Source organism: Hylobates moloch, unplaced genomic scaffold, assembly GCF_009828535.3.
Source record: "Hylobates moloch isolate HMO894 unplaced genomic scaffold, HMol_V3 SCAFFOLD_23, whole genome shotgun sequence".
NCBI lineage: Eukaryota > Metazoa > Chordata > Mammalia > Primates > Hylobatidae > Hylobates > Hylobates moloch.
This window is the reverse complement of record NW_026652298.1, coordinates 19,258,408-19,272,545: the sequence shown is the minus strand read 5'-3', so window position 1 is coordinate 19,272,545 and position 14,138 is coordinate 19,258,408. Positions and strand designations below refer to the sequence as shown.

The window sequence follows — 14,138 nt, the reverse complement described above, 5'->3', positions numbered from 1 at the left end:
TACCTTCCAGCATACACCATTTTACACCACCCCTATGGAAATTATTTTCCATACTTATTTAAATAAGTAATTTATCCAATTACTTATTTCTTTAATTAGTTTTAGAGATAGGGTCTCACTCTGTCACCCAGGCTGGAGCACAGTGGCTTGATCACGGCTCAATGCAGACTTGACTACCTGGGCTCTAGCAATCTTCCTGCCTCAGCCTCCCAAGTAGCTAGGATTGCAGGTACACACCACCATGCCTGGCTAATTTTTTTTTTTTTTTTTGAGACAGAGTCTCACTCTGTCACCCAGGCCAGAGTGGTGCTATCTCGGCTCACTGCAAGCTCCGCCTCCCAAGTTCACGCCATTCTCCTGCCTCAGCCTCCCAAGTAGCTGGGACTACAGGTGCCCACCACCGCTCCTGGCTAATTTTTTGTATTTTTAGTAGAGACAGGGTTTCACCGTGTTAGCCAGGATGGTCTCAATCTCCTGACCTCGGATCCGCCTGCCTCAGCCTCCCAAAGTGCTGGGATTACAGGCGTGAGCCACCGCGCCTGGCCAATTTTTTTTATTTTTGTAGAAACAGCGTCTCTACATGCCAGGCTGGTCTTGAACTCCTGATTTCAAGCAATCCTCCTGTCTTGGCCTCCCAAAGTGCTGGGGTTACAGGTGTAAGCCACCGCTTCCAGCCTTACTTATTAATTAAGGCAGATCATGAAACTTCTACTGGGCAAAACATATCTTAGTATTTGGGATAATTAAATACTTAAAAACTGTTTAAAATTCTGTAATTCAAACTTTTCACAATGTAATTAGGCCTTTCCTGCTTGAATAAATCCTGGAGTGGTTCAATTTTGAATAGGGAAACATCAAAACTGAAGGTGCTACTCCAGAAAGGTGGCTCTTTTGTCTTTTCTTTTGTCTTTTAAAGAACTGAAAAATTTAGCCAGGCACAGTGGCTCACGCCTGTAATCCTAGCACTTTGAGAGGCCTAGGTGGGTGGACTGCCTGAGCTCAGGAGCTCAAGACCAGCCTGGGCAACATGGCAAAACCCCATCTCTACTAAAAATACAAAAATTAGCCCATCTTGGTGGTGCACACCTATAATCCCAGCTACTCAGAAGGCTGAGGCAGGAGAATCACCTGAACCTGGGAGGCAGAATTTGCACCAAGCTGAAGTCATGCCACTATACTCCAGCCTGGGTGGCAGAGCAAGACTGTCTCAAAATAAAAACAAAAGGCGGGGAGGGGGAGGGATAGCATTAGGAGATATACCTAATGCTAAATGATGAGTTAATGGGTGCAGCACACTAACATGGCACATGTATACATATGTAACAAACCTGCACATTGTGCACATGTACCCTAAAACTTAAAGTATAATAATAAAAATAATAAAAAAATTAAAATTCTATATTAAAGATTAAAAAAAAGACAAATTTAAGCAAAAATTATCTACCTACTTGGGGAACCATTTGGCATGTTCCTTCCAAGGATCATCTCCTTCTTCCCAATTTCCTAAACATCCACCACAGGAAAAACACTGTACCGTGTCCTGTTCACCTATATATGAAGGAAAATATTTAGATTGCCTGGCAGTGGCACCAGGGGGTATGTACACAGAGTTGATTGTTTTGTTCAGGAGCAAGACATGCTCCAGTGTGCCTGTGCACTCCCGATCTCATTGGCCTGAGTCTCCATCCTCAATCCCACCACCCAAAATGGGCCCCTCCACCACGGCTGTGCTCCAGGTACAGAGCCCTAAGCTGTGTAACTCAATAGCCTGCCCCAGCTGCCCCCCAGAGCTGGTATGTTGCTCTTTGAGCTCTCAGGGTCAAAGTGATAGGGAAGCCGACTAACACCAGGACCAGCTGGAGTAATGTGCAATTAGAAAACCTACGTTTTAGCCTTGCCATGACATTTCAGTAGAAACATAGGCATGTTTCTTAAAGTCTCTGAGCCTCCATGAACTCAGCTGTGAAATGGGAGAGAAAGGGGTAAATTCATTGGATAAGAATTAGTACTCACTCTATGCCTAGCATAAAGTAGGTACACTACTCAGTAAATGATCGTTGTTATTGTTAGAATTCTCATTTATATATCATAACCCCTATGGTGGGGCTAGGACAAACAAACAAAACCCTCCAATACTGCAGCAATGAGAAGAATCAAAGAAAGACCATGTAAGAGCAGTAGAAGGAGGGTGGGTGAGGAGACTGGGATCAGGATGACCGCATGAGTTATTTAATCTTTTCAAGGCCTTAAGAATACAGCCAGTATTTTCTAAGGTCCGAGTTTAAGGAGAAGTAACTTTCTTATTTTATATATATTTGGCAAATTAACACAGGCTGTACTAAATATAAAATGAAGCAAAAATAAAAATATTGATGTTGAACTTTAATAAACTAGACCTTATACCTAATATAACACATTTAACCAGTGAAGAAAGTTTAGCAAAATATTGCAAAAGCAATTGAAAAATGAAACCTAAACTTAAAACGCCAGAGAAACACTTCAGAGAGTAATTTCAAGGTACCTGTAAAGACAAAGCCGGCCTCTGAGAGCACACAAGGGGATATCCCTTGGACATAAAATGGCCAGTTCCTGAAGGATGCAAGTCTAGCCTCCTCTTCTTGGTACCTCATTTTACCTCCTCTCAGCCTGCTCTTCAGATTCTTCACCCTGATGTCATACTTGGCAATGTTACCAACATCCTTGTTCAAAAGGAACCCACAATCTGGATGAAACCTCTTGTGGTCTTCTATGGGGAGTCTACTGAGGCTGGCACCAAAGAGGATTAGGCTGCAGCAGAAGCACTGAACCCCAGATTTTACCCCAGTGAAGTAAAACCCAGCGGCCGCCATCTCCTGCGGTATCCATGAGCTGTACGGCTCATAAGTCACAAAAGTCTTTAACCTTTTTGCTTCACTGCGCATTTGAGAGTTGTAGCCTTTCCGCATTTTTGCTCGCTCCTTCTGCTCCTCTTCTTCTATTTCCTTTACGAACTGAACTGCATCTAGGCCCAGAAGAGCAGACAGCTCTGGCAGCAAATCATGATCAAACTGGGAGATTCTCTCGTCAGAGGCTTTCTGCTGGGTGGCCATTTTCTGAAAAGGGAAATAAAGCAGGTTGATCCCTTATAGTAAGATTTTTCTTAGAAGAGCATTTCCCACTGTTTCTGAAGAAACCAGGAATTAAAGGAATGCCTGGAATTTCAACACAGAAGATAAATTGTTGGAAAATTATGAAACATCAGTATTCATCTACTTAATTGACAAATATTTACTAAGCACCTACTATATATCAGGTACAGTGCTAGGCATTGGGGATCTAGCAACCAACAAGACAGACACCAATCTGCCTCCATTCATGAAGCTTTCCAGATATTAGTTATAGACACAATGTGGTAACATGAGCATATACTTAACATTTATATTAAAGAAAAACGTAGACAAAATTGTATAGCCTGGCAGCAACAATTTGATCAAATTACTCAGTTTTAAAAAATCATTATTTTGTGTTCATGTTTTAAGTCTGGGTGCTCTGGCCGGGCATGGCGGCTCACGCCTGTAATCCCAGCACTTTGGGAGGCCGAGGCGGGTGGATCATGAGGTCAGGAGATCGAGAACATCCTGGCTAACACAGTGACTCTCTCTCTACTAAAAATACAAAAAATTAGCCGGGCGCCGTGGCGGGCGCCTGTAGTCCCAGCTACTCGGGAGGCTGAGGCAGGAGAATGGCGTGAACCCGGGAGGCAGAGCTTGCAGTGAGCCGAGATCGCACCACTGCACTCCAGCCTGGGCGACAGAGCCAGGCTCTGTATCAAAAAAAAAAAAAAAGTCTCGGTGCTCTGTGCCAAAGCTGCAGATGCCCCACTATAATTATGGTTATGGGTGTCAAACGTTTTATTTTATAAACTATTTTCCTCTTAACTAAAAAATACAGCCAGGGGAGATGGCTCATGCCTGTAATCCCAGTGCTTTGGGAGGTCAAGGTGGAAGGATTTCTTAAGGCCAGGAGTTTGACCAGCCTGGGCAACATAGCAATATATATATATATATATATATATATATATATATATAACCTCTTTCTATACATACTGTCTCTCTTTATATATAGACATATATATAAAATGTCACATTAATAAATACATATCTGCAAGTTACTCCTTAATGGCTTCATGAATCTCCTCATGTAAGACATTCAGGCTGTTGCCATTTTTCTCTTTATAAACAAATGTTATAGGATAATTGAGTATCCTATAACAACAAAAATGTTTTTCCAGTCATTATTTTTTCCTCACAAAGTTTCAAGAGAATTTGAGTCAAATCATATGTATATTTTTCAAGATTTTTATATATGTCACCAAATTGCTCTGGAGAATGGTGACATGAAGTCCTTCATATTGTCAGGGCTCTGGTTCTCCCCCAGAATGTTCTCTGTCCTGGGTTTCCAGATCTCAAAATAATTTTATGTTCTTCCATTATAGAAGCAGTCAATTAAAGCTCAGTAGCAGGCCGGCCGGGCGCGGTGGCTCACGCCTGTAATCCCAGCACTTTGGGAGGCCGAGGCGGGCAGATCACAAGGTCAGGAGATCGAGACCATCCTGGCTAACAAGGTGAAACCCCATCTCTACTAAAACTACAAAAAAAAATTAGCCAGGCCTGGTATCTGGCGCCTGTAGTCCCAGCTATTCAGGAGGCTGAGGCAGGAGAATGGCATGAACCTGGGAGGTGGAGCTTGCAGTGAGCCGAGATCGCGCCACTGTACTCCAGGCTGGGCGACAGAGCAAGACTCTGTCTCAGAAAAAAAAAAAAAAAACAGCTCAGTAACAGGCCAATGACTGTTTTTCAAAGGACATATACCTGCCAGAAGCCTCAGGTAACTTTTCTAGTCTCAAATCCCCATGACCATCCCTGAGGGGCAGTCACGGGCTTTGGTAAGAAGCTCCATAGGCGTGAGTTGGTTGTCGACATTGCTAACATCATTTGAACACTGAGGTGCTACAGCCCCAAAGGAATCTCTTCGAAGTCCCCAAAGAGCCTGCCATTTGTTCATTTTTCAAAGCCCCATATAAATTAGCTCCCCATTCCCTCTTAACTTCGAGAATAAGGGTTGATAAAATTCCCAAACATGGTATGTGATTTCTCCAGGAACCAAGAAATTAAACCAATTTTTGTGCCTTTTTCCTGTCTTAAAGCTAGCAACTTAATTTTGGTTGTTTGAGAATGTTTCTAGTGGCTCTAGCCCAAATAATTCCTCTTTTTTTTTTTTTTAGACAGTCTCACTCTGCCACCCAGGCTGGAGTGCAGTGGCGTGGCCTCAGCTCACTGCAACCTCCACCTCCTGGGTTCAAGCAATTCTCCTGCCTCAGCCTCCTGAGTAGCTGGGATTACAGGCACGTGCCAATCGTGGCTAATTTCTGTATTTTTAGTAGAGACAGGGTTTTGCCATGTTGGCCAGGCTGGTCTTCAACTCCTGACCTCAAGTGATCCGCCTGCCTTGGCCTCCCACTCTTGTCCTTGTCACCCAGGCTGAAGTGCAGTGGCGCGATCTCAGCTCCCACACCAGGATTATAGATGTGAGCCACCACACCCAGCCTAGCCCAAGTAATTTCTAAGAATTTTACCATTTATGCTAAGCCTTACATTTTAGCCAGTTAATCATCCCCTCCCTGGTTTTTATATGATTAACAAACACTTCCAATTCAGTCTTAGCTGGATATTTGGATTGAGAGATTAACATTATTATCATCAATATAGTAAGATATAGTATTAGCCGGGCACAGTGGCTCATGCCTGTAATCCCAGCACTTTGGGAGGCTGAGGCGGGAGAATCACTTGAACCTGGGAGGCGGAGGTTGGAGTGAGCCAAGATCTCGCCATTGCACTCCAGCCTGGGTGACAGAGTGAGACTCCATCTCAAATAAACAAAAAAAATATATAGTATTTTCCAGTGCAATCAAATCTAAGTTGTTCCTCATTAGGTTGTAGCAATAAGCAAGATAATTTAAATGTCCTGTGGGAGCACCTTAAATGTGCATTGGTGGCCTTTCCACACAAATGAAAATTGATTATGATTTTCTTCTGAAATAGGAATCAAAGAGAAAGTAAGTGGCCAGGTGTGGAGGCTCACACCTGTAATTCCAGCATTTTGGGAGGCCAAGGTGGGAGGATTGTTTGTGGCTTGGAGTTTGAGGTCAGTTTAGGCAACTTAGTGAGATCCTTGTCTCTACAAAAAATTTTAAAAATTAGCCAGATGTGGTGGCACATGCCTGTAGTCCCAGCTACTCAGGGAGCAGAGGCAGAAGGATCACTTGAGCCAAAGAATTCAAGGTTACAGTGAGCCACAATTATGCCACTCACTGTACATTTCATGAAATCTCTTTCCTCAAAGGCATCCCCATTCAGATGTCACATCTATTCCAATAATATATCAGGGAGAGATGATAACAATTATGCAATTATATTGAAATGTAATTCACCAAGAGCAGTGGCTCATGCCTGTAATCTCAGCACTTTGGGAGGCCAAGGTGGGTGGATCACCTGAGGTCAGGAGCTTGAGACCAGCCTGGCCAACATGGCGAAACCGTCTCTACTAAAAATACAAAAAAAGAAATTAGCCAGGCGTGGTGGCACATGCTTGTAGTCCCAGCTACTTGGGGCCGGCCGTGGTGGCTCACACCTATAACCCCAGCACTTTGGGAGGCTGAGGCCAGGAGTTAGAGACTAGCCTGGCCAACATGGTGAAACCCCATCTCTACTAATAATACAAAAAAAAATAGCTGAGCGTGGTGGCGCATGCCTATAATCTCAGCTACTCGGGAGGCTGAGGCAGGAGAACTGCTTGAACCCAGGAGGCAGAGGTTGCAGTGAGCCAAGGTTGCACCACTGCACTCCAGCCTAGGCGACAAGAGTGAAACTCCATCTCAAAAAAAGAGAAAGAAATATAATTCACACATCATAAAATTCACCCATTTAAAATGAACAACTCAGGGTGTGGTGACTCATACCTATAACCCCAGTGCTTTGGAGGCCAAGGTGGGAGGACTGCTTGAGGCCAGGAGTTGAGATCAGCCTGGGCAACATAGCTAGACCCTGTCTCTAAAAAAATTTTTTTTAAAAGAAAATGAAAACTTAGCTGGGCATGGTGGCATGTGCCTGTAGTCCTAACTACTCGGGAGGCTGAGGTGGAAGGGTCTCTTGAGCCCAGGAGTATGAAGCTGCGGGGAGCTATGATTGCAGTACTATACTCCAGCCTGGGCAACAGAGTGAGGCTCTGTCTCTAAAAAGAGTAAATAAAATGTACAGTTCAATAGATTTCAGCATATTCATAAACACGCGCAACCACCACCACAATCAATTTTGGAACATTTTCATTCCCCCAGAAAGAAACGCTGTGCCCATTAGCAGTTGCTTTCCATTTCCCCCATTACCCTCCTAGCCCTAGGCAACTATGTTACTTTCTTTATAGATTTGCCTACTAGGGACATTTCATATAAATTGAATCATACAATACATGGTCCTTTGTGTCTGGTTGCTTTCACTTAGCAAAATGTTCATGTTGGTAGAGGTGCTTAAAAAATAAAATAAAAAGAACAACAAAAAAAGGAAGCCAAATTCATCCGTGTTGTATTGTTTTAGTACTTCATATTCCTTTTCATTGTCAAATAATGTTTCATTATGTGGATATACTACATTTGATTGTCATATATACCATATTTTTTTCCTCAATCCAGTTGATGGATATGTGGATTGTTTACACTTTGGCTATTATAAACAATACCGCTGTGCACATTAGTGTGCAAGTTTTTATATGGACATTTTTCACTTTTTTTTTCTTAAGACAGGGTCTTGCTCTGTCACCTAGGCTGGAGTGCAGTGGCTTGATCACCATCCATTGCAGCCTCAACCTCACGGGCTGAAGCGATCCTCCCACCTCAGATTCCCAAGCAGCTAGTACTACAGGAGCACACCACCATTTTTTATAGAGACAGGGGTGTTGGGGGGTATTCGGGGGGTCTCCCTATGTTGCCCAGGTTGGTCTCAAACCCCTGGGCTCAAGTGATCCTCCCACCTCAGCCTCCTAAAGTGCTGGGATTACAGGCCTGAGCCACCACACCTGGCCCATTTTTCACTCTTAAACTTACAGTTGCATTGTCATATTAAACTAAGTTAATTGCCATTTAATTTTTATTAGTAGGTATAACAATACATTATGCACCATGGTCCAACGATGACAATAAAGTTTTTCACCACTCCGGGCATTTTACCCACACCAATGTAAATGTCCTTAGGTCCCATAGCACCAAGAGACTCTGCCACCCTTTTCTTTACATCACACTGCTTTAAAGTGACTGTAGATTCTGCTTTCGCATCATCCTAAAGGTTTATTTGTTTAATTCATCAAGACTAGGATACATTAGAAATCTTGGCTGGGCGCAGTGGCTCACACCTGTAATCCCAGCACTTTGGGAGGCTAAGATGGGAGGATTGCTTGAGCCCAGGAATTTGAAACCAGCCTGGGCAACAAAGTGAGATGGAGTCTTGCTCTGCCACCCAGGCTGGAGTGCAGTAGCATAATTTTGACTCACTGCATCCTCTGCTTCCCAGGTTCAAGCAATTCTCCTGCCTCAGCCTCCTGAGTAGCTGGGATTACAGGCAGGTGCCACCATGCCCGGCTAATTTTTTCATTTTTAGTAGAGACAGGGTTTCAGCATGTTGGCCAGGCTGGTCTCAAACTCCTGACCTCAGGTGATCCACCCGCCTCGGCCTCCCAGTGTGCTGGGATTACAGGAGTGAGCCACCATGCCCAGCCCTTCCTTTCCTTTTTTTTTTTTTTTTTTTTTTATAAGAGACAAGGGCTCACTCTGTTGCCAAGGCTGTAGTACAAGTGCAGTGGCATGATTCTAGTTGACTGCAGCCTCAGATTCCTGGGCTTAAGTGATCCTCTTGCCTCAGCCTCTCAAAATGCTGGGATTACAGGTGTGAGCCATGACACCCGGCCTCCTTTCTTTTCAATGATGTTAATCATTGAAAAATGATGTTAATCATTCAGCACTATTTGGAGCAAAGGAGCTAGTAAGTCTTCAACAGCCTCTCACTTCATCCTGCTCCCCCAGTAGTAGGGTCACACACAAAGTCTACGAAGGTGGAGGCCCTCTTATCACAGCATCAGTCATCACTTAAGTCAAAGACATAAAACTAAGGGATACCTTAGTTTCATCATAGAACCAGTTCAAATGTGCTTGCTTGCATTCTCAACATTTCAGTAACCTCTAGGGAGTATTTCATCTAGCAATTATGGGTGGAATTGGGCAGTTCCCCTTTACAAGATGTTTTATGTACTCCCACATTTATGCAGCTCAACCGATTTGGAATTTGCCCAGCTAACCACATTGCGGCAAAAGCTGCAGCTAATTGGCGATCTTCAACGAATTCAGCTAATTAAGACCAAGCACACCCTTTCATTTGAAGGTACATTTGATGGTACCTAATACAAGGAAAAGAGCTCCTCTGTCATTCGTGTATATCAAGCCCAGCAGTGGTTCTGCAGGAAGCTTTGTCAGTCCACAGGCAACGTCACTCTTGTGTAGTTCCCTGTTTCAGTTGTCTCTTGATGCCCTCCCACTGTAGTTTCTTTGGTGATTATCTACCAGATAAGGGTCACATTCCCATCAGAAGAAATATCTGCCCAACTCCCCTTTGGCATCATGTTCCTTCCCTTTACAGAAGGAACTTGGTGCACTTGGCAACGCAGGGCTCTTTTTTAGTTACTTTCATTTTTGCCAAAGCAGCCTAACCAGCCAGGGAACTGTATTCTTGGTTGACTTCCTCTGTGTGTGGATTTCTTTTTAAATCTATTTAGCGATTTCCTCTTGCTCTGCATCAACCACCTTCAAGTTCCATTGTCATCCCTTTCTTCCCATTGAGAGTTGTAGCACTTCAACAAATTCAAACAGGGATTCTCCAGCAACCAGCCTGGCACCAGTGGCTCTAAATCTTTCCCCACTTTTCATCTTTCTCCCAAACAAAGCCTTAGCTATCATTTAAATTATAAAGTAAAAAACTGGGGGGCCAGGCGCAGTGGCTCACACCTGTAATCCAAGAACTTTGGGAGGCTGGGACGAGTGGATCACTTGAGTTCAGGAGTTCAAGACCAGCCTGGCCAACATGGCGAAACCCCATCTCTACTAAAATAACAAAAAAATCAGCCGGGTGTGGTGGTGCATGCCTGTAATCCCAGCTACTCGGGTGGCTGAGGCACAAGAATTGTTTGAACCCAGTAGGCAGAGGTTTCAGGCTTCAGTGCCACTGCACTACAGCCTGGGCAATAGTGTGAGACCCTGTCTTAGAAAAAAAAAACAAAAAACAAAACAAAACCTGGGGCCAGGAGCAGTTGCTGACACCTGTAATCCCACCACTTTGGGAGGCCGAGGCAGGCAAATCACTTGAGCCCAGGAGTTCGAGACCGGCCTGGGAAACATGGTAAGACTCCAGCTCTACAAAATAATTTTTTTAAAAGTTAGGCAGCCATGGTGGTGTGCGCCTGTAGACCCAGCTACTCAGGAGGCTGAGGTGGGAGGATCTCTTGAGCCCAGGAGGTTGAGGCTATAGTGAGCCGTGATCGAGACACTGCACTCAACTTGGGTGACAGAGTGAGACCCTGTCTCAAAAACAAAGTAATGATCCTATTCACAGTACCCTCTTCATCAATTACACAGGTTTGGATCATTGAAAAGACTTAGAAGACTCCGCATAGTATCCTCACATAAGGCTTTAATAAAGGTAAAGGATAGATACAAAAAAAAAAAAAACACCCAACAAACCAAAAGGCAAGTGAAACACCACGGGCGGTTCCTAGGGTCCTTTTGCAGCCACAGAGGATGTGGAAGATGTGCTTCATCTTTAAGCAATGAACCAGCTAGATGATACATGCAAGACACCTTGGTCTCAGGAGAACTGTAACCTCATCTGAGGCTCTTTTATACTCCTCTGATCAGGTAGCCAACACTAGCTTGCATACCAGGGCTCAAAACCAGAAACAAGCTGGTATAGTCAAGCTGGGGCTGTGGCATGCACCTGTAATCCCAGCTACTTGGGAGGCTGAAGTGGGAGGATTACTTGAGCCCAGAAGTTCAAAGCCAGTGAGATTTCATCTCCAAAAAGAAAGAAAGAAACAAGAAACAGGCTGCTCCCTGGTCTGTCTCCCACCCCAGCACAGGACTCTATTAATCACTGGCTAGTACATTTCATTTAGGTTTGGCCAAGGAACAGCACCGAGGCTTCAGGCCTCCCCAGAGATAAATGAGTACAGAGTGCAGCAGACCAGCAGACATCGATCCTTTCTGACACAACGAAGTTTGGTGGTCAATCACGCCAGTCTGGAGGCTGTTTCTGGGGGAGGAGAAGTAATTTCCAAGGCCCTTTCCAGGTCTAATATTCTTTGACTACAATGCTAAGAGTGCCATTGAGGCAATTGTGCCATGGAGCTAGGATTTAAACCCAAGTCTGTGTGACTCCAGTGTCTGTCCTCTTTCCTCCACACCATCCTGCCTCCAAAGAGAGAAACAATAGCAAGACAAAGAAGGGGCCATGGGTGTAGGTGTGGAAGAAACGCATCTTTGCCAGAGATAGTAATTTACTTACCTGAGGTTTATCCACAGTTCTAGTCTGATAGAGGAGAATGCTGGCCAGTGGAAGGAATGTATGTGGCTGAAGTACAAATGCTCTGACCGTCCTTTAGTAGGAAGCAGTGAGAAAATATTTAAGGAACGAAAACGCAAAACGAATTGCGCAGTCAGAGACTTTACCAGTAAATGCTCTGAGGTCATGAGTCAACAGGATTTAATCAGGACCCAAAAGGAGTAATGAAACCTACAAAGTCTCACACCAGAAGTATTTCATTCTAGTTTTTTTATTTCTGTTGTTTTTGAGACAGTGTCTCACCCTGTCACCCAGGCTGGAATGCAGTGGCACGATCCTAGCTCATTGCAGCCTCAAACTCCCAGGCTGAAGCGATCCTCCCATCTCAACCTCCCAAAGCGCTAGGATTATAGTCATGAACGACCACACCCGGCCTTTATTCTAGTTTGTTAAGATTGGTTAATAGTTAAGGTGCTAGTGTCTTATTTCTGTTATAGTAACAGTTTCTATCTTTCTGGTAGCTTTTAGGATCTTTTCTCCTAAGTGTAGATCTCTCTACATTCATTGGGCTGGGTATTCAATGGGCCTTTTCAATCTGAGCTCTTGGGTCTCCCATCAAGCCTGGGAAATTACCTTCTATTATTTCTTTGATAACTTCCTACTGTCTGTTACTCTCTTTTTACTCTCTTGGTATTCCCGCTATTCAGGTGAGAAATTAATTGAACACTTGTTTTTTTTTCCATATATTCTTTTCCTACTTTCTAAGGGTCTTGCTCTGTCATCCAGCCTGGAGTGCAATGGCACAATCACAGCACACTGCAGCCACCACCTCCTGGACTCAAGTGATCTTCCCACCTCAGCCTCCCAAGTTATTGGACTACAGACGTGTGCTACCATGCACAGCTAATTTTTTATTTTATTTTATGTAGAGATGGGGGTCTCACCATGTTGCCCAGGCTGGTCTCAAACTCCCGGGCTCAAGTGATCTGCCAGCCTCAGCCTCCCAAAATGCTGGGATGACAGGTGTGAGCCACCGCACCCAGCTGTCCTCTCCTTTATATTCCAGCTCTCCAATCTAGTTTAAAATTTCAGCAATTGTAATTTCCCACAGCTCTTTCTTTTCTCTGCTCCTTATTTTCATAGTGTCAATTTTTTTAACCAGTGCCATCTTCCTGAATCTGTTGTACAATACTAATGTTTAAGTTCCTGTTTCCTGAATTATGTTTCCTCAAAGGTTTCTACCACTTACCTTGGTGTTTACTTTTCATATTATCAACTTTCCTCAAATGTGTAGTGATCCTGGGTTTTCAACTCCTGTTTAAGAATTAGGTCATTTAAAAACACATTGGTCAAAATAATTGTTAAAAAATCAGGAGCCACAGGAGTGGGACTTGAACCTGGGCCTTTCACTCTATGGAGAATAAGAATCACCCTAACGTCAGAAGGTCAGAGAAAGATCTCAGAAAATGATTTCAAGTTACTTGGTATTTTTTTGTTTTTCTTTTGGAGATAGGGTCTCACTTTGTCATCCAGACTGGAGTGCAGTGGAACAATCTCGGTTCACTGCAGCCTCGACCTCCCAGGCTCAAGTGATCCTCTCATCTCAGCCCCACAAGTAGCTGGGACTACAGGCGAGCACCACCACGCCTGGCTAATTTTTTATTTCTAGTGGAGACAGGGTTTCGCCATGTTGCCCAAGCTGGTCTTGAACTCCTGACCTCAAGCCATTTGCCCACCTCAGTCCCCCAAAATGCTAGAGTTACAGGCATGAGCCACTGGGCCTGGCCTGTTACTTGTAAAGACAAAGCTAGCAGCCGAAAACTTACTTGGAACATTCCTTGGACATAAAATCACCATTTCTTAAAAGGATTCTTAGTTTTGGGGTGCCAGTGCCCAAACTGGTTCTCTAGGTCAACTAAGAGAAAGCAATGTGTTCAATTTTGTGGGGAACAGGGAAGACTCCTGTAATTTTTTGCCCCAGGGTAAGCACTTGTGTGTCAAATATTCTGATCACGGGGTAGAGAGAGCTGACTGTCCCATGCATGGGCTTCCAATTAGTCCCTCAATTTTCAGCCCTTCATGTCACTCCAGCCCTCCTTCCTATCTGGCATCCTGTGTCCGCAGTTACTCCAAGCTTCTCCATAGGGCAGATAGCCTCTCATAGGACACTCCATATTCAGGAAGCGGTTTCCGTGGGCTGCTTCCTTTCTACTAGTCCATATGGTTTCTACTTTCCAAGAATGTGTTAAAATATTCTATGTGCTACTGGTCCCATTTCGGTTTTATTTTTATTTTTTTACCTTTAAGCTCTGTTGATTGCTTAAAGGTAAAATCTGCCTGAGGTAAGATCCACCTGAGGAGGTGGCGTCTGATTTGCGCAGAGCCCACAGGTTGGTTTGAACAGGTGTGACGTTTACATAGCACGTGGGGAAGGTTGGTCGCCCCACCCTAATCTTACTATGACAAAGGGCAGAGTGACCTTGACATGCCATGTCCTCAAAATCAAAG

General features: G+C 44.1%; 1 protein-coding gene across 1 annotated transcript in view; it reads right to left on the bottom strand.

Moving 5' to 3' along the window:
* NAIP (NLR family apoptosis inhibitory protein) overlaps positions 1 to 11,681 on the bottom strand; it is a 49,869-nt gene extending 38,188 nt beyond the window's left edge. Inside the window, exons 1-3 of the mRNA XM_032145258.2 lie at positions 11,634 to 11,681; positions 2,522 to 3,092; positions 1,449 to 1,548 (exon numbers count right to left, since the gene is read on the bottom strand). Of these exons, the coding sequence (XP_032001149.1) occupies positions 1,449 to 1,548; positions 2,522 to 3,089 (668 nt within the window). The 5' untranslated portion in view covers positions 3,090 to 3,092; positions 11,634 to 11,681. The remainder of the gene's footprint in view (positions 1 to 1,448; positions 1,549 to 2,521; positions 3,093 to 11,633) is intronic.
* Between the last annotated feature and the right edge of the window lie 2,457 nt (positions 11,682 to 14,138).